Source organism: Augochlora pura, chromosome 11 (assembly GCF_028453695.1).
Source record: "Augochlora pura isolate Apur16 chromosome 11, APUR_v2.2.1, whole genome shotgun sequence".
In the NCBI taxonomy this organism is placed as follows: domain Eukaryota; kingdom Metazoa; phylum Arthropoda; class Insecta; order Hymenoptera; family Halictidae; genus Augochlora; species Augochlora pura.
Window position 1 is genome coordinate 18,997,747 of NC_135782.1, and position 21,235 is coordinate 19,018,981.

Sequence of the window (21,235 nt, forward strand, 5' to 3'; positions counted from 1 at the left end):
TGGTTCCGTGTCGCTGCACGCCGCACGCGAATTTCGGGGCCGACGCGGTCCTCGCGCGCCGTCCTCGCAGGAGAAAAAAAAAACCGGCCCGGGTAACATAATTAACAGACCATCGAAAACATCGGACTTGAATTTCCGATGATAAATTATACGAGTCGGGGACAAGGCTCTCCTGCAAAACGGAACGCGGAAACCATCGCTCGGGAGAACCACTTGTTTGAACATCAATTAATCACGCTTCTTCTGCGAAATCAATCGGAATCGACGTTTCAGCTTTTCTACCAATGTTCAAAATTGATTTACAGCGGCGGGTTCATAAAACCGCGCGCCACCCGTCTCTGTCCACAAGTTACATGTTTTTCTATGTAATCGAATCGGACAGACGTTTCGAATTTTTTCGACCGTTTCCGCAGAGCAAGAACAAATATTATCTAGACACGTTCGAAAATTACGCTGGATCTGTCGCACGATAAAACAAAAATTCCATGATCCAGCGAAGAATTAAAAGGAAAGATAGAAATATTTATCAAGGGTTGAACACTGATGAGAATGGGAATGGAAGTTAATTTAAATTCGAAGAGCGGTGTCGAAGCGCTATCGAACACCTGCATCAGGAGTCAGCCTCGATTGAAGCAGAATTCGAGAGCAGACGATCAAAGACCGATGTTTTCCGGTGTAAATTCCGTGCGAACAAACACCGGGCACCGTATAGAAAAATCGTATTAGAATAGAGAGGCTTACGCGAGCAAATAGGCACGTTCGCATCCTTTTTATTTCCCCCGATAAAGCTCCGGAGAGAACGCGCGCGCGCCGGTGCAACACCGGTTGTGCAACGCGTCCGCGTCCCGCGAAAGGAGAAAAAGTTGTAGACGTTGCGACAGGAGGGGACGGAATCGTTCCTAAAAAATTGTACGAAAGTTCCGGCCAGCAGCGGCGTGAGTTTTCAACTGTTGGAGGCACTCGTGAATATACGCAATTTGAAAATGCAGAAGTTTGCAGCGACGGCGACGGCGGCGGTGCTCGAATGCGCCGCTCGAAAACTGTAAGCACTTCGCCTCGTAAAAGCGTGAAAGCACCCGGAGCTTTTTTCTCTCGCGTTTGACTCGGTCATCGGTATCAAGTCCGCGTCAACGGCTATTATAATCGTTAACGCTGTCGCAGCCCCCGGTCCATTCTCTTCAGCCTTTGTCTACCACGGCGGACAATGGGGTTTTCCGTAACGGCGTTCCGCGCGTCGCAAACTGAGAAACTATCGACGGGTAAAAGCTCCCATAGCACCGTAATCAAACCGTGGCCCTCTGATTAAGAATTAACCCGCGCGGGCAGAATTTCGGCTAAAAGTCCGCGGGCGGACAGGCGAATATTTAACGAAATCGAAATTAATTAACGCGACTCGATGAAACACAGGGGTTTTTTCGAGTCGCAAAAACGCGGCCGAGCCGCTGAAAGAGCTATTGAAATAAAAATGCTCGACGAGTATAATCGGGAAATAAAATATAAATCAACGATCGGCAGCGCGCGCCCCCTTCGTTCTCTATTAATTAATAAAACTCGTGCATGATAAATCGATACGCGTATTCATCGCGGGAAATAATATCTGTAAAAATGCCGCAGCACAATTAGAAATAGCATGGAACAAGGCAGAGGCCCGCGCAATTGTATTTCCACGGAGGGGAAAATGTTAACAATATTCCCGCCGATCGCGGCGGGTCAAACAACGGTTCACCGGCGAAAGTAGAAAATAGTTGCTGAAAACGCGGCGCTCGGTTTGGCCCAGGATTTACAGCTAAGTGCTCAAGATAACGTCATAATCCTCCATTATTCCTCGTCCGAGTAAATCGGTGTGTTAGCATGTCCGACCATTTCCTGCGGCGTTTCGAGTGTTAATACACTGTTCTTCTTCTTCTTGCCGGGGCAATTTCAGCAGCGTGAACGAGCATCCCTCACGGAGGCTAACGTGGCATGCTCGCATAAATATTCCGTTGGAAGTTTATTACGTCAATAATGCATACCGAAAGAGGGACGGAAAGCTGCCGCAACGAGATTCGAGGGAAAAAGACCATTGGAAAATCGGGGCTCCGGGCTTCCAAAAAAAGATGTTGCGAGTCGAGCCAAGCGTGCTGCAAATAAACACCAAGGAAACCGAATTCTACTGTTTTAATCGCCTCTTTAACACCGTCGATCGAAATCGCCGAATTGGCATTGCTTTATTAACCCCTCCCCGTGCCATTTAGCTCGACGAAACTCGGGCCCGAGCGGTCCGCATCAACGCGCGCTAAACAGACGAGACTGATGTTTGTAAACAGTCGCAATACGATCCGAAATGTAGATGCCCGCAATGCCTGTGATATAGTCAATTTTACGCGAAACTAAAATATCAAGGCCTTCACTACACACTTTTGTACCTTGCATTTTGAAGGGATTTCTTAAATTGTAATAATTGAACTGCTTCGTAACAGCAACGACAAGAATCGTGACTAACTGTTCGGAGGTACCGAGAGGAACTAACATTCAGTCACGAGCGTAACGGGCAAAAAATCAGTCCGCGAGCTCGGCTTGTTATGTTTACGTTTGGCCCAAGCATGTGTTCGCGACACAGGCTCGCGATGTTTATGTTTGGCCCAAGTAACTGTTCGCGAGTCTGACTCGCGATATTCATGTTTGGGCAAAAATCTTCATCGCGAGTCTGATTCGCTAAAGTACGGGAAGGGGTTAAAAATACTATTCCAAGAAGGCGACTTCAAATAAAATTTTCAGAAAAATTAAACTAGTGGGCTTCGAAGTAGAAGCTTTGGCCTTTAAAATTCGACAAAGTAGACTATTGTATGATTTTTTAAAAGAAAGTTACAGCATTTGAAAGTGTGGCAAACTTGAGTTGACGAAAACTCATCGAATCCTCGATGAACGGCCACCGTTTCGTCTATTCCTTGTTTAAGGATTTTTGAGACTCGAAAAGCAAACGGGGACATCGTTAGAAGGTGTCCCAAGGAGAATCCCATCCACAATCCCTTCGTCTTAGAAAACATCATTATTGTGCGAGCCGCATAGCCGAGAAGATAGCTATTGTAGAGATAACGATGTCGCCCCCGGATGACGAGCGCTATTGAATCAGACCCTCGATAAAGCTTCTAATATAGCCACCACCCCCCCCCCCCCCCCCCACCATTATTGCTTTATGCGCCGTTCAAATATGTAGGAGATCATACACGGCGAAACGTACGATCGCGGCTCGCAAATGGCTTAAACCCGTTATATTTTTCTCCGCGGATCGTTTCGCTCTCTGGATTCATTGTCACGCCACTCCGCGCCGCCTTTCTCTCTTTTATATTTTATATAAATCCAGTCGACCTTAACTTGATAAATACGTGAAACTAATCCAATTTAATCAGTCATTTTAATACCAATAAATCGCTGTTTTCCGAAATGTGATTTCGAATACAACACACTCGATGTTATATTATTATTCATCTTGATATCTATGTTATTCTTCATCGTGACATCTGTTGCAGACAATGATTAAGTACTTTAAGGTATTCCCTTCTGATTCGTCTACTTTGTTCTAAATAAAATCGTAGGTCTAATTATTCGGCGATAAGGCACGAGGGTGGTGTTTGTTATCGAAGTTGGGGATTCCTCTTCGGGAAACTTATGGCCTCGATTGCGGGGCTGCATCTTCGTCGGGGCCGATGCAGATAAAAATCATTTACGTCGGGACCGAGATCGGTGATTTATACGCCGACGAAGTACTCGAAGGCATTCGGTTCGCCCGCGCGCGCGCGCGGGTTACCGGCAAGTGACTTCTCGGCGTCCTCGTTTTTTATCGACTCGCCGAAGAAATTACTCTTACACGGTATCTCGCGGATAGTTCGCTCCCCCAGCGAAGCGGGAGAATTATGCGTTTGTGTTCTATGAAAGGCCAACTAGCAGTTCCAAGGGATCTCCTTTCGGCTCCTGTCATTTGTCTTCCTCCCGCGATAGAGGCAAACTTTCAAAGGAGCAAAGCGTCTCGAGCGGTCTCGAGCGGTTACAAGCGAGCGCCTCTCTAAATTTTCTCGCTGCAGGAATTAATGGCCGAGGCAGATTCGAAAATCTTCGTTAATCTCGCGCGGTCGCCCGACGGGATCTACGCCCCGATAGTTTGCCGCTAGCAAATAGTGATTCACCGATAACGAGGAATCTTATCTCGAAAAGTCTCGTTACCAAGTCTTTCTACCAAAAATTGGAATTATCCCGCAAAAGGGCCTAACCGATTAGGCCTCGCGTGATTTTAATGTGTGCCCGGTGATTTTAAACATGCCACGTTACCATGGATTTGTTCGTATCGAAGGGATAAATGTTTGGTTGGGAACTGGTTATTTCAAAGATTCCGTGCAATAGAGAAGAAACGATGAAAAATCGGAGAAACATGCTCGTCACGGGATCGTCTGGCACCGTGCAGAAGTACTCGGCCGCGGTATACATACGGTTATTACCTCGTTTTAGCATTCGTGCAAATACGAGTGCCATTACCTCCCTTTTCAAACTAACCGGTTTCCGCTTCCCTATATCAACCGCTCCGGAATATTTGCGGCTTCGCCATCGGCCGGATCAAAGGTCACAAAGACTCGCCGTAATTAAATGCTAGATTCCGTTCCCTGTTACCATAATTCAATCGTAATTAATTTTTTCCGCTCCCGCCGTTTCAGCGATATACTCTTCGAGCATCGTCTCTCTCCCCGAGACATTTCACATGCAATCTCTCCACCAAAACGTATCCTCTTACCGGGCAGATTCTACGATTCCCGATAAATTCGTCGAGACCATTCACCGTTCCTCGTTTTCGATTTTTCTTTCGTAATCGCGGCAGAAATGAAAGGAAACCGAGAGCGTGGCTTTCGTGCACGAGAGAACACGGAATTACGGTAAATTTCGTTCGAATTTACGGTAAAAGGGTCGCGAGATTTAATTCCATGAGAAATATGTAGATTTCCTCGAGTATAGCGCCTCCTGTGCCTAACAGTACAAAATTTCTCATCGAAAACCTACTAATGCCGGGGTAGTTTCCGCCGGAGGGTGGCTGGCGTTGGCTTGCGGAAATTCTCGCGAGCACCTGAACCCGTGGATCCAGGTGTTTCAGGGGCAATTCAATAATACGCCGCTGCGGCTCTTAAATGCCTAACCTTTCCGCTATTCCGAAACGTTTTTATCGCGGTACAGGCGAGGTTTCATTTGCTGGAAAAATTGATCTCGCGATCTGCAATTGGACGTGCTTTTCCCCTTGAGAAAGCTCTGCACTTTCGAATATACAGGGTGTCCTATAAGTCGCTCGCGATTCTTAGATCATTTGAAGCAGCCTTTTCCTTTACAGAAATTTTCTCCTAAACACCATTGACGAGTTATTAAAGAAAAATGCTAACCAATTGGAGAAGACCTTACATTTTTCTTTAATAATTTGTCAGCGAATAAAAATCGGCGAATAAAAAATATTGAAAATAGTTGGTAGGTAAGAAGCGAATTAAAGTCGCCATTCGAGTAAGATATTCCGGGCGCTGTTATTACACGCTACAGATGATTTTGCTAACTGCTTCTTAACGAGTCGCATGCGTGACACAAAGCACAATGGTTGATCGAGTATTCCTCGTTCCCCTTTGATTAATGCACCATGGTTCGTTAGAATTTGCACGTCGGCGAGTTGGAACGCTGCAAGCCCTCGCGCAAGGATATGTTGCGAATAGGACGGGATATTTTTCAAGATGTCTACGACTTCGGGAATATCGTGTGCTCGCCAGGTGGGCGTATTATTGAATACCAGCACTCACCTGTCCTACAATGATCGATTATTCTGCTTCTCCTATCGTCGAAAAAGAAAACGCAGCGGTCTGAGCAAATTCTTCGCGTTATATAGATCTAAGAAATTAAATTTTACGCTAATTTACAGTATATTCCCAATTTGATTGGCATCGAATATAGAATGTAGAATATAGCATAAGCTTTTAAAATAATTGCTGTCGTACAATGTAACTCGTCGATTTTAATTTGATTAAGTAAAATACTGTAATTTTAGTCGGACTACTAACTAATTAATTTTTACTAATATTAATTTAATTTTTAGTAATTTTTAGTAATAAAGAAGATCAAAGAGACTGCGGATAGTTTCGAAATATTCGGATAATTCGCTTTACGAGACGCGGCTCGCTATGCATAATATGCACGGCGACGTCGATATCTCTGTACAAGACGTAGCCCGGTCACGGGGGGAGGTGGAATGTCGCTAGTTTAGCTAGTTTGAGAAGTGTACAAATGTTAGGTATCTTCGTCTAAGACGGATGAGAGCGGAACTATGCTACAATTACACACTAAATGTTCAGGGATTTATGCTTCTGTAATAGAGATTCCTACGGATTCCGGCGCGCCGCGTCGCTCGCGAACACGTTGCAACCCTCGCCTCGCTACCGCCCCCCCCCCCCCCCCCCCCCCCCCCGTCCGCGTTGCTCAGAACTATGGGAATCTCTCATTTAACCGCCTAGCGAGCAATCGCGAGCCATTGCGAAGACCGCTGCGGCGCAAGTTTGATTTTCACTGTCCAGTTCACGCCGTGGAAACGGATCCTTCTTCGAACCTATTCTTCTTAAGAAAGATATCCGCTAGTTAGAAACTTTGTACACTTACTGATCGACGTTCGAAGATTCGATGGACAAGGAAGAAGATGAACGGATGGAACTATAAATATTTAATGTACTAGAGCTACGAGTTTGCCGAACAATTCGATTTTATTTTCAAACAGCGCTCTAAATTCCCATGTTTTATTATTTTATACACCAGCTAAGAATAGAATACAATGGATGGTTCGCCTAGAACTAAATTAACTCGTTAATTCGGAATCTATCAGGACGCCGGTGTTTTTGTGAAAAACAACTTAAAGGTATCGAACGAAGACTGTCATCCCCATTTGGCGGCCGTTCCTTACAACTAACGCAATACTTATTTTAAGACCTTATCAACTAGGATCCGTAGGAATTATTTTTAGTAGGAATTATTAAGACATTTTGGGACACGGATGCGATTATGCCGATTGTGCTCCGCGCGGAGCCCCGTAGCCGATGTATGCAGATTTCGGCGATGTCTAAAGTTTTCAAAACAATCTCGACGACACACGGCAACTATTTTCGCGGCTCGCAGCCCAATTTGCCGCGAGCCCAGCGGGGCCATTACCAGCCCACTCGAACTCGGAATGCCGATCAAAGTTTAATTGCACCCTTATCGAGCAGTTATACCGGCCGCTAACAAACTGCAACTTGCGCGCGGCCCACCAATTGCCGTGACGAACTATTTACTTCGGTGCCGCGCGAACGTTCCGCAACGGCAACTTTCCTGCGCCGTAACGATTGCATAGCCCGGTTATGCCGCTATTCGGTGACCGCGCATCTTTCGGCGACGCTCAAATCCCGTTGAGTGGGTTGGGGGAAGGGTGAAAACTGTGGACTGCGGTCGAAGAAAAACTCACACCTATAGGATGCTGATCATTTATTGGTCCTGTACATCGAGTATCGAATCTACAGCACGTCGATCGAATGTATCGTGACAAACGTTGCACGCTGTATAATCGTCGTTCTACCCTAACCGAAACGCTCGTCGAATCTCGGACGATCTAACAGATTCAATAAACTCTTAACAAACAATTTTCTAAGAAACTGGTCGGAACACTCGATGGAGTCGAAAGTGGAACAACATTTTGTCCGAATACATTCGCTCGGCCCTGTCACAAGTCGGATGGCTGTTGCGAAAGTATTGATCACGTGGGTATAGTTGCAGAGACGATAATAAACGAGTCGATAAAAACGTGGAGTTTGTGCTAATCCCGCTAATGAGATACTCGTAGCGATAGATCAGCGGTGTCCTGAGCAATCATTTCCGCGGCGATCAATTACGTAAAAAGTAAATCTCTCGATCGTCTGTCCGCGGCGAAGGTGAACAATACAACGTGTTTTATCGATTGGACATTTCGCGCGCCGTCCCCGTCTTGTACCTGTTTGGTGTGTGACTGTGTGTGTTACTGTGTGTGTGTGTGTGTGCTCTGCGCGTGTGTGACGAGTGAATGAAAACATCCGAACGAAAATAAACCGAACAGCATAAAGAACTTCCGAGTACATAGCACTCAAAATATCGTGCACAGTGTCACATAAGGAATTTAGCAGTCATACGTAACGTACGCTTCTAGGTGACAATAGGTTTGTTCTCTCCCGGGGAACGTCTAGTTCCGGAACAAACGGAAAATGTAAAAATATATATGACAACGTGTATCGGGATCCCCCAGAATGCATGTAAACGTGTAAAGCTCTGGTCTCAGATACCTTGGCTCTCGTGCACCCGATCGTTTCATTTCACTCTCTTCTGCTGTCTTTGGCGGTATATGTCGTTCGCCGGCGGCGGCGGCAGGTCCTCCTCCTCGCTGTCGTCGCCAGCCAGCCGCGTCCTCCTGCGCTTCGATCCGATGCTGACTCCGTCGTTGCTCTCGTCCACGATCCAGTGCACGGACTTCGCGAGGTCGAACAACTTCGTGTCGCAGCCGTTATCCGCTATCGGTAACGGAGCTGGAAAAAAGGCGGGACCGTCTTCGTTACAATAGCCATTGAATTGTTTAACCATCGAACCGCTCAGATTCGAAGGGCTGGCAAGAGAAGACAAAGATTGTACCATGGTCCGGTAACTGGATCCTGTTGAACACGTCCATCAGCAAGTCCACCGCTACGAATGGTCCCCTGAAACAACCAGGTGGTGGGAGCATGGTACAAAGTTGCGCCGCCGCTGGAGGTAACGGGAAAGAACCACCTGGATCGATTCAAAATTTCAAATTAAAAGCGATGTGTTTTCAATGAGCCGAGTTGATCGAACTCACCGGGAACCGGATGCTCTCCGGGCAGTGGATTCACTTTTGGTTTGTAAGGTATCATCTGCGAGAGATCGGGCCTGGGTAGAGAGGCTATGGCTTCCTCCGGGTCCGGAATCCGCGGCAACACGCCGGCGGTGTTCCTGGTGACGCTGGACACTTCCATGTAGCCTATAGATCTCAACTCCATCGCGGTGCACGGATACAAGTCCAAAAATTTGTATCTGTCCACCAATTGTGCAGTTTCCTTGCCCTCGAATTCCTTAATCTGAAAATCAAAATAAATGAAACCGTTCCTGCGAAGCGCTGGAAATTAAATCGATTTTTACCTTTTCTAACACCGCGCTGCGCCTCTTTTCAACTTTAACGATACTAGCTAAATCTCCTATGTTGGACTCGAATTCTAAGAAACGGTTCCATATGTCACTGGAAAAAAAGATCTGGATGATGGTGTTTGCTGTCGAATAAAAAGATTGCGATTCGCGAGATACGAGTAAGGGCTACATACACTGATTTCTCTGGTTCTAAACTACCGGAAGATAAAACCCTCTCAAACAGAACTCTGGTATTATTATCCTCTACAACATGAAATCAAATGCTCTAGTGAAACATACGGTGAAAAATGTAATTCGCAAGCAGGTACTGTATGTGCATGTCTTACCGTTCAAATGCGACAAATAGTCAATGTAACAAAGTATATAATCCGGATTGTCGCCGAATTTCTTCAAGCCCAGCTCAAATATCCGAAACGCTATGTTCTTATCTTTAGTGCAATAATATTCCATTAACGCAGCAGCGACGTACACGTGGTGTTTGCATCTCGGATCTTCTCTGGCTCTCTTGAACACCGTTCTAGCAGATTTTATACCCTCTGCGCGTCTCGCGAATTTCATGTACTGTACATACGCCTATAAGAAGGTGATTAACAGTGTTGCGTGACTATTGCATTAAAACAATACATGTATGTAAAGGTGAAAAAAGACGAGAATAAATACTGACTAATGTGGGATCGATATCGGGTATGTCGAGGAACTTTTGATATATTTGATGAACTTTCTCGTATTTCACTCTTCCCTCCTCAAAGTCCGCGTGTGCGAAATATAACAACATATTCTTGCATAGCAAGGTGCTAGTCGCCCTTTCGAACATTGTAGCAGCTTCGTCGCTTAAATTTTTCGCTGCGTTCACGTCGCCCTTCTCGGTTAATATTTTCGAACTTAATTCTAAGAAGTGCGCAGCCTGATGCCAGACCGCCGGATGATGGCCCAGGCACAGTAGACACTGTTCGATGGCGAACATTACTCGCCGGGCGACCAACGAAGTGTCCTCCGTTCGCAAAGGGTTGCTGCGTTCCCACGCGATATATTTCTTCCACAACTCAACCTGGAGAATTCGTTCGATGAGAGTTTGACGATGCCGGCGGCACGTTCCTTCCAAGACAATAGAAATGTACCTGTTTCACTTCTTCCGGATGCCCGGTCGGAGGCACGCTAGGAGCACTTCGATTCAGTCCTCTAGTCACGGCCTCCAATTCTTTGGCGACCCGTCGCGCGTTCATGTAATCTCTGGAACGCTCGATTGCCATTTTCTCAGCGATAATCGGGTTAATATTTTGCTCGAACGCCATGTAGTCTTTCCACAATTGTTCCATATTAATCATAGGATTTACAACGCCACGCTGATACACCTACAATTTTGTGAATGTAGAGAGGAAACAGTTGCATTAACAGTTCGATGCGCGGATCATCTCGGATCAATTACCTTGCGAACTGCGCTTATCTTTTGATTTTCCGCGTACGAGCCAACCGCCTCGACGCTTTTTAGAAACATTACGTAATCGTTCCAAATACTGTAGGAGTGAATGTCCATACCAATTTTGTCCAACGCGAAATCATACGCTTGTGCCATTTTTTCCCTACGAATGCACATCGTTGCTTATTTAATCGTGTCGATGGTTTTATCGAACATTTCGTTAAAGAATACAAGTACTTACTTGTACGTCGCCAGACTGGCTTTCGTTTCTTTGACATAAGAAAGGTAAAGTTTCCACAACTCAATATTTAAGATTTTCATGAGGCACCTTTGGAAAAGCTGTTAGAGAAAAGAAGTATTTTAGAGGCAACATCAGAAGAAGATAACCACCAACATGAACTACATTCGATTGTGATCACAAGAAACATATCTACCACCTTACTTACCCAAACAGGCAAGTCTTTTTTTTATTACACATATATTATATATATATATATATTTAAACATTATTACTAATATCAATAAGAATCACATCGAAAAGATCAGGAAGCAGAAATTCAATAATTTATTGATGCAGAATTCTTAATACAATCACTACTACAATGTTCGTATATAGTGGAAGTAATAATAATGCACCAAATGCATCAAGATAGAAATGTTTTATTACATAAACATTTCGTTTGTCCGTTAATAATTAAGAAAGAAATTTTTCTTCAGACACGAGAATTATTAAAATAACATAAAACAGACCCCTTAAAATAAAAAAGTCTCTTTATTTTCTGCAGCCGGGGTGTTAATATAATAAAACCTTCGACCTATGTGGGATCGAGAAATGAATGATCCCGAAACATCACAAAAAAATTTAGACAGTGCGAAGCAACACAAGGTGACATAAATATTTATCCTTGCCGGTCGCGGGCATCGTCGCAATCGATAGACGTGTAAACAAACGTTTCCGAAGCATATATCACCTTATGCTACCTCTGTGTACGTTTCACAATAGTTGAGAATGTTTCTCAAATATTGTTTAAAGGGGAAGGTGAGTTATATAATTCCTGAAACTCATTTGCAAACCAAAACAGTACGCTATCAAGACTTTTTTCTCTATGGTACCGTTTGTGAAAACACGATTGTAATTACACTACTTTGCTAATTGTATATCTTGTTATTTATTCTGTAGAATTACCATTGTACAACTTGTGTACTAGAAACTTTATAGCATAATGAATAACACGATCCAAGCATAGTGAAAAGTGTGTTGCAGGAAGGAATATAAGGCTGTTAGATTTAGGAAGTTGCCTTCATAAGTTGAAGAATGCTAACGTCGTGCCGTTTCCGCAGTTTGATAACCTCAAACTCATTGCGCGTGTTAGACGCATTCTTGGCAATGTAATATCCAACAAAGAAAACAACCTCCCAAATGTATCAACAGATCAATCAATGAAATATTTGCTTATGGTGAAATATTGTTTTTATTCACCTCATATAATATGCAAAGTGCTCAGAAATCACATTGTATGATAATATTCGATCACAATGGATTAATAAATCTATTATCTGTAATCCCATTGCACTAAGAAAATCAAATTAAAACTTTTTAATATACCACTGTTAAGTAAGAAATTTTCCTATTTCATAGGACGGTTACTTGAAGTCTATAAATTATTCTTCGTTATTTATGAAAACATGCATGTAAATATAGGTCTCTATTAGAAGAAAAAACTTCACCCAACAGTCTTGTCTCAATTTTAATACTGAAAATGGTTTGTGTGTAACTTCAAGTGAGTAATTTGAACAATACACATAACTAGAAGTTTAGCAATGTAAAATAATTATGTCAAATTTTGAAACTCTGACAATTAATATTAACATACCTTTTCCACCTTCTCAAAGTTGCGCATTTTCATCTGAAACATTAAAAAAGAAAAATATTACAAAATACAATTTCATCCATGCAGTAGAGCTTCGATCAGCACAACGGTGACATTATATTATTCCATGAGACTATTGTGTCGAGCTATTTCTACAGGAATAAAATTTAAAAATGTATAAAAACTACCTCTTGTTCTATATAAATTTTCCAGTAACGACCAGCCGAAGGAAATACTGTAACAAGCATCTCGAACACTGGCCTCACTTCTGTGATCGGTCTGTTTTGTGCTTCTCGAATCAGGATGCTCCATGCTTCCAGGTCATACGGCGATTCATCCACTGTTTTCTGAGCACGTTGTAATTTTTCGTTTCCCCAGTCCTAAGCAAAAAAATTGAACCAAACAATTACCATTAATTTAAGGATACTTTTAAAAGCTAAATAAATTCAATCGCATAAATTTGCGAGGCAATGTACGCCGGTTACTTTCGGTACTCGGCAGGTTTAATAATTGTGTTAACAATTGCGAAACTTGGTACATTAAATACATTCGAACAAGAAACTAAGGTTATGTTAGCCTACTGTGAACCATCATCAAATTGTTAGCTATACTTACGAATTCTGTTTTGTCGTCCGACATTTTTTTAACACTTTCGATGTCGTCGGTGCCCTGTAATAAGAAAAAAAACTTCCACGTATAATTGAGAAAGACAAGCGAAAATTCCCCACAAGCCAACTCACAATTGCCTTTTATCTCGAAAAAGCAGCACAATCCAAACTTTCGATTGCATTCGATAGCTCGATCTATCGATTTCCTTCCTCATTCGAGTTCTAACTTTCGATTCTCATTGGATTGCATATCTGAAACGTGCACCTTTATTTGTGTCATACGCATTGTGTATTATCAAATGTAAAAATATTGCATTTATAAAGTTCCTAATTTCTCAATAAATAGTTTGTTTCATCGATAAATAATAAAACATATACTGGATAAAATGGCTCCATCCATGGCAGAATGCTAAGACTGTTCATTGACGGATTATCTGAATCGGCTACAGATGGTATCACACTGCAGTTTGAGCGCTTTGGTAAGTTAATTCCGGCTACCTATATAATAAAACAAACATCTAGTGTACTAAGACGGCAACATAGAAGGTTTCTATCATTTATAAATAATAGAAAATAATTTATTTCACATTACCTATATGTACAAAATAATACTTTTTATTTTCTATTTGCAATAACGTTCAAGATCGAATTTCTCAATTGTTAGTGCAACAAATCGATTGCAAAAGCTGCCAAATTAAAGAGGAAACCTTAATTTATCGATTAGGCTAGTCTTTTTTATGTTCTAATTCTAATAAACAGCGTTAAAATCGCATTAATATAATGCCGGAAAAAACAGTACACGTGGCGCCCTCCTCGCAGAAACACTCAAACTTCTCGCCAAATTATGGCGAGTAGTACCGAAGAGACTGCGCGTCATGTACCGTTTTCGATTATTAACAACTTCAATTGTTAATAACTTTGTTGTCCGTCGGAATTTTGCAGGTCTTGAGGGCTTAAATGAAAGCTAAAAAGATTTGCTATTCAACTAGTCTAATCCCGAAATATTATTGTTATTTATTAACTATAACATAGTTAATTAATAATTATAATTTGCACACCGTCTGTAATGCAATTAATTGGTGCAGGGACATTGAAAGAATTGTTAAAACAAGTGGACACTGATATTTTTCGTCAGAAATAGGACTTTCAGTACCTGATTATCTTGTGGCAGGCTATGTAGGAATCTATGATAAGAATGAACATACAATATCGATTGTCGGTGCAGTTTGGCTTGCAGTTTGAGCGTTTTGTCACTGTAGCAAGTATTGCTGTCCGGTCATCGAAAAGATCTACATATTTAATCCCAGAGAAAATATGCCTGCAGAGCGGGTGCAAAACATTAATTATGGCAAAATTAGGGAATATAAAGCTAAAACCGAGGCAACATAACCGTGCAAGCGAACCTGCTGCATCGATATCCTGTAAGAAAAATAATTAACAACAACGCAGAACGGAATTATCGAAAAGCATAGATAATCAAACTTTAAACAGTAATTAAACAAGTTTCGTAATGTTGTCATTTGTTGTTGCATATAACATTGATGCAGCAGAGTCTCTTGAATAAATCTGTGCCATCTGTTTAATCTTTTATGTCATAATTTTATATTTGCGCGACAGATTCTCCTAAACAGTTCCGTTCTCTTTCGGCTTAGTTTTCCATGCCCATTAATGTTTTCTGGCGACCATAATGATTTACACGAAAATCTAGAGCCTCGATCTTGTTTACCAGCGCTTGGATAATTTATTTTCATTAAATCAGTTTCGTTACATTTATTACGATGACTCGCGGGAAGAATTTGCAGTCTAAATTGCCTGTTAATCCGCCGATACAATTATTCGAACGATTCGCGTTGCTCTTTGTTCGTCGAAGCCTTGTTTACGCATGCAAGAATCAGGTTACACGTAGCACTGACCGATTATTAATCTCCTGACGAATACAAACTAGAAATCTAGACCGTGAGATCGGGTCAGTCGGAGTGCGCGCGCGCGCGCGCCAACCTCCTGGCACTCTCTCGCATGGAAATAGCGCCAAGGGAGCAACATCTCTGAATCGTTCGCTGCTCGATAAAGAAGATAAGGGGATAATATATGTTTGGAAACTGTCCAAACGTTTTGCTGGGTTATGTTAGGTTATTTGCTCGGTTATGTTAGGTTATTTGCTCGGTTATGTTAGGTTATTTGCTCGGCGCCGGGACGAGTGGTCGAGAATCGGTGACGTTTCCATGGAATCGGATGCCCAACTTTGTAACAGCGGCACCAAGGTTCGCTTCCGTTATATCGCGCACGATTCTAACCTAATATCACCGTTTGCGTGATTTCCTAATTACTTCATTTCTATCGGTATTTTCCGATTTTCGTCCGCGTCCCTGTCGCCGTCCACGGTGTACACGGTTTACGTAATTACTTTCACCGCGAGCGTTGTTCGCATTTGCTTGTACTAACGTTAATCGGGAGAACGCGTGTCTCCTTTTGTCCGCGCGGTCGCGGGCGTCGAGCGTGTCGGTCGCGTGCCCTCTCCGAAGCGCTCGCTTTACCACGCGTTCCCCGCGTCGAGTCCCGCGATTGTCCCCGAGTCGGTTTCGTTTCTTTACGAGACTCGAACAAGAAGCCTTTGTCGCTGATTAGAAACGTTTGTGTGCGTCGATGCGATTTAGCGTTTCGAATTTCGCATTCCTTGCGTCGAGCCACGGAATCATAGTTTCCATCTATGATCGTTTCGCAACCGTTTCGGGGTGGAAACCGTCGACTGGTCAAGGGCAGCTCCTTGACCGTGGCAAACGTCTCGCGTCGATTCATCTCGTTCGATCTCGCTTTCGGCGAAAAATCATCCTGCCGGAGGAAAAATGAAAAGTCTCGATAAATATTCCATTATCGCACCCGCGGCTCGTTAGCGGCCGAGCGAACGAGGTTGTACCGATTCGCGGTTTTCTATTTGCACTTCTCGTCCGGGATTTTTCGCGAGCACGCGAGCGCGATGCCGATCGTTAACGAGTTACGTATTGCATAAATTTTCGCGCGCGCGCGCGGGACGTTTCCCCATTATTCCCGTCGAACGCCTTAATGAGACGCGGCGGAATGTTTGGTATACGTTTAGCGATCGGCTGCGAAACCTGTCGGCGCTTCGCGTCGCGTCGCGTCGCGTCGCATCGCATCGAACGCTGCGCGCGGACACACCTTTCGCGTATCGAGCGGCATGCGAGCGGCAGAGCTAGTCAAGGATAACGCCTACCGAGCTAAAATTAAATATCGCGGCACATGGAGCAAACTACGCGCGACACGTTTATACGGCCACCGATTTGTTCGCCGAATTCTTCGGCGCGTTGCGAGACGCCGATTTGTTTAAACTCGAGCAGGAAGACTCTGAAGACGCGAAATCTCTGAAATAATTCTAAAGCCGATTCTCGTGCGAGTAGCGCCGAAGATTTCGTGCCACCGAAATTACCGATGCTCCGAATCGCCAGGCAAAATCGCGTCGAGGCGATGCGAACAGCGAGAAAGCAATACCGGGCACCGTGTAATTACGCTTTCTGCCGGCCGAGGTGACGAAAGTCGGTCGAACCGTGAATGGGGAAATCGGGTGCTCGCGACGATCCTCGCGCGAGCTTATTGCGTAAGCGGTCTCGCTGCGAAGCGAAACGGAAAGAGAGGGCGAAGTCTCGCAATAAAGGATGCTGGACGGCGTCCCCGAATAACTCTGACAAAGGAATTTCCTCTCGGCGAGTCCGGTCGAAGCCGTTGCGACGCTAAGCGATCTCCGGGCAAATGCAATCGGTATGCAAATGCTACTTGGCGCTGGAGCTTACGTAACATTATTTAAAGTCATCTCGCGTACAGTTATCGTAACGGTCGGGACGTTTTTACGAAATTCGCGCGCCGATCTCAAGTGCGACTGCCGCCATATCGAGTCGCATTGCATTCGTCGCAGCGTGCACCCTCTCCGGTGTCGTTCCGGTCCCGGGTGCGCGCCCTTCCCCTTTCGGAATCGTCTGGCAGCGTCCTCCAGACGCTCGCGCGGGAAGAATCGCGAGCCGTCGCGGATCGTTGCTTCAACATTTGCGTCGTAAACTCACCGTTAGGCGCGGCGATTCAACGGGTCCCTTTACGCGCACTTTACGGTCAGGAGCATCGAAAACGCTTTCGTTGGAGCCGTAAACGCCATCGATCTCCAATTAGAACATGGAAATAAAAGCGAACCGACGCCGGCATCGGTTATTTTTAGCGTAATTGGTCGCGTAATTGGACGCGTAATTGGCCGCGAAGCGAAGGCGGCGTTTACCGAAATGGCTCGGCAACGATCGGGTTATAAATAACATATTAAAATGTTGATCGCGCGCTAAGCAGCCGTCGTCGAGAGCGATCTCGCGGATAGAGAAGGACAAAACGGAGCGCGTCTCTAGAAAACTGCGTGAGAATCGTCGTCGCGAGGCACGCGATCCCACGCGACAAAAGGAGCTCGCGCGAAACTTTCATCCTCGTGAAAACGATACGGAAAAGGGATAGGGATTGGAGATGTATTCCCTGGGTAAAGAATTTCGCTGAAACGAGACGAGCGCGTGCGAACGTTCTTTTCTGCGATGAGTCGAGTGTGCCTTGTTGATCGGGATCATTTGTCTAGGCCGGTGCTTGTTGCCGGAAAAAGTTTGATGGGTCCGCAAGTTCAGGCAGTATGTACATCGACGTAGAGGGTGGCATTATCTCGGCGGTTCAGATGCGCGCTTTGCGCACAGAGTCGTGGAAACGTTGAAACGACGAGACGTTGGATCACTGGATCGTGTGGGCTCGCACTTGTTGCGTCGCTGGGTACCGCGCTGCGCGGATACCGGTATATCGTGCCCAGGGCTACCTTCACCCATTTCAGTGCCACCCACACGATGTTACGCACCGTGCACGGACGCGGACCGCTCTCACGCCCATGCGAACCGCGACGAGCGGCGACGAGCGGCGACGCTCGCCGATGAATTAGGCCCGCGGTCTGCGGCTGTGGTCGCAGCCACGCGACGCGACGGGGGGGAACCGGCGATGACTCAGCCCGCGGCCAGGACCATTTTCGAGCATCGCGACCGTGCGCGGGACCATTCGCGATCGGAAGGTTCACCGAACTCGATTCGCGACAACCGCGACCTCGGATATCATTCGATTCCTCTTGATTCCTCTCGCGACTCTCTTTGCATACGAAATCTTTGCCAACTGTCTCGCCATTATTATTCGGTAAGATCTATAAATGTAACTAGCTAAAATGCTCCCGCAAGGGAGGAATAGAATTTTCAAGGCGATGGAGATGATACGAACGAGTTCGTTGCACTTTTCAAAGTCCATGCGACGAACAGAGTCCAGATTCGGCAGGGCAAATCGGTAACTGGCGCCAAATCATGCAAAAAGTCTCCGACACGGCGCACCTCGTGGCACAGGTTTGGCTAAAGTATTTTTAAAACTTGCCCGACTACCTCGGACGCGACCCGGCCCATCCTGGAATACCGATTCGGCGAACGCGTCGACTCTCGACCGCTCTTGCCATCTTAGAAAATCTTAGCCTTGGAATGTTTCTCGAATCGTTCGTTGCCGGAAATACATATACATATTATGTTTTCGATTCTTTTTCTTCTTGGGTGTGGGATTAAGGAAACGCCAATGGATTCGTCTAAAATTAGAGTTTATTATTATATATACTATATATATTATATATACTAACCTAAAATTAGAGAATCGCCAATTTAACGTTCCTGCTTTCCTCAGTTTTCATATCGCACACAGTGGAGGTTAGAAATTACTTTTCCATGTTCTTCCGCGCCAGTGGCGCCGTTTCTCACGCGTCCGACCCCTAGCGGCGCGTACACGAAGCTTTCATACAGTTCTAAAATGAGAAATATCGTCGACAATTCAATGTTTCTCGACTATTCAATCGCGTTCCAAGATTTATACTCTTTGCATTTTATCGCGTCGGGCACGCGCGCGGCTAGGACCGTAAAACTGGGAAAGGTGTGAAACTGTAAAATGTAAATCATTGCCGGCACGGTTATTCGGAATCGGTGGCGCGTCTGTTAACGCAACGTTTCTCGCGCGTTCTTTTTCCAAGCTTTTTTCGTTTCGCAAGATTTTAGTTGTGCAAGGACATTCTTCGGTCTGCTTTATATCGGTGCTCTCGACGGCCATAGATTGCCGAATAAAGTGCCTCGAGGGTCGATAACTCTGTTGTTTTCGCGAGGGTCGGCCGCAGGCGCCGCAAAATTGATCGAAGACGTCCCAAAGTCGTCCGATAAGCGTGAAATTCGGAATCGTCGAGGGAGAAACGACGCGACGACGCTCTGACCAGGATTTTCGATGAGACGCCGCTGCTCGGCCGTCGTAAACCATGTCGGCTCGTAAACAGACTTTTATGGGGGCACCGTAAATACGGCCGCACTTGCTTATGCTTCTTCTTCGGGATTACTTAACGACCGGCCGGTCATCTTTTATCGCGTCTCACGTGCTCGCGAATTTCGCGCCGAGGGGGTTGCGCGAACGTAACGAGGGCATCGTCGCGACGTCGACGGCCGACGCAGAAGCTCCTCCACCCTTGTGCCCTTCTCGAGGATGGAAAGCCTCGAGGAAGAATTTAATTGATATTCCGGCTTGTTCCAGTTTGTGTCGGGAGCGGCGGTCAGCGGACGGTGGCCGAGGCACATCCGAGCTACCGCAATGCATCATTCGAGGAGTGTCAGGACGGAAGGGCGGGGATTTCTTCCTCGTACGCGGAGACATGGACGCAGACACCGGCAACCGGTCGCAGACGCGTCGGGATCGATAGGTAAGAGCGAGCGAATTCCAGGACCACGAAAATCCAAGGCCGTGCCTCGAAACTGCCGACGCGCCCTTCGCCCTTCGCCCTTCTTTGCCCACCCTATTCCAGCCTTTCCCCATTTACTTTTTCGGCTCAAAGGAACGGGGCAGGCACCACCGACGCGTACACGACGTGAAATCCTAAAGAGGAGGGAGAAGGCCTGATGGATAGGGGTGGCAGGTAGGAAAGAAATTTTCTTGGAAAATTGCCGATCCGCTTTGCGCCGATCTCGACGAGCGCCGCGGTGGAGAAACGCGCTAGGGCCACTAGCAAAAGACTGTTGGGTGTCTCGGCCGCGGAGGAAAAGCGTCGTCGCTCGGACAGCTCGCTTCGAGCCATATACGGGTTTAGCCTAATTTCAGGCGAGCCTCGCAACGAGTCCGAAGCCACCTCTTCGAATCTCTCGGCTATTTTGCAACGGGCCAGTCGCCTGCGTATTTATCTCCTCGCTCCTCGCGATTTCGTTGGCTGGCTGGCTGGCGCGACGGCGAACTTTGCTTCCAAGTGGGCCACCGGTTCTTTCCTTATTTTACGGAGTTTCCGATGCCGCAGTCGTTATTTCACTCTGCCGCGCGTTGCTGACCGCTGACCTAGTCGGGCAACCTCCAGGTTTCTTTCATATACGGTACTTTAATTATCTCAAGAAATCCTGCGAGCTAAAACCTTGCCCGATGAAGAAACCCTTGCGTCGACGCTACGTCGTCGTCAGCGAAATGAATTTTCACGTCGACTGAAACAGACGATCGCGCGAGGATCTCTCTCGGCTATCGATGATCGACGGCTTCGACCTGCACCGATTACGAGCTCCATGAGAACGCAGGGTTCGAAGGTTCGGCTGAACTTTAGCGGCGTATTTAGCGCCGCGGGATCGGAACGTCGACCGATCGCTGGCCGCAGATATCGTCGGCTTTCGATAAATCATCGGCGATTTCAAAAGCTGCCTCGCGATTTCGCAACAGCCCTGAACCAAGGAGTGCAAAGCAGTTTCCATGGACGCAAGAATCGATTCCGTTTCTTCGCGTTTGACTCGAAACTATATGCCGCGAGCAGAAAACGGCGAGCACGCGCGCACGAGTATGCCGGCTCGGTCCGCGGACGAGATTTCTCGGGAAAGTCAAGCATCTAGAATCTGGAATCTAGAATCTAGAATCTAGAGTAATTGGCTGCGCGACGCGCCGTCCCGCATCGCGTCGGGGCAAGGAGATCAAGTTTTTCATTCTTTCGGTGGATATCTATTACCGGCGTGTGTCATTAATGCCTTTGCTTACGGGATAACAACGGTTACGTGATTTATTATCGAACTATTCCTGACATTTCCGAT

At 45.7% G+C, this 21,235-nt stretch overlaps 1 protein-coding gene across 2 annotated transcripts; it reads right to left on the reverse strand.

The window, feature by feature from the left end:
• Positions 1-7,024: 7,024 nt before the first annotated feature.
• On the reverse strand, positions 7,025-13,235 carry Su(f) (cleavage stimulation factor subunit su(f)). 2 transcript variants are annotated; one of them, XM_078194464.1, is made up of 13 exons: positions 13,105-13,235; positions 12,678-12,869; positions 12,493-12,525; positions 10,860-10,957; positions 10,628-10,781; positions 10,320-10,553; positions 9,866-10,249; positions 9,528-9,774; positions 9,375-9,444; positions 9,196-9,292; positions 8,876-9,134; positions 8,674-8,808; positions 7,025-8,570 (listed from the first exon to the last, which is right to left on the reverse strand). In XM_078194464.1, the coding sequence occupies exons 1-13, from the start codon at positions 13,126-13,128 to the stop codon at positions 8,356-8,358; spliced, it is 2,142 nt and encodes a 713-aa protein (XP_078050590.1). In that variant the 5' UTR covers positions 13,129-13,235; the 3' UTR covers positions 7,025-8,355. The 2 variants fall into 2 exon arrangements, with proteins under 2 accessions (XP_078050590.1, XP_078050589.1); XM_078194463.1 differs by having other exon boundaries at positions 7,025-8,591.
• Between the last annotated feature and the right edge of the window lie 8,000 nt (positions 13,236-21,235).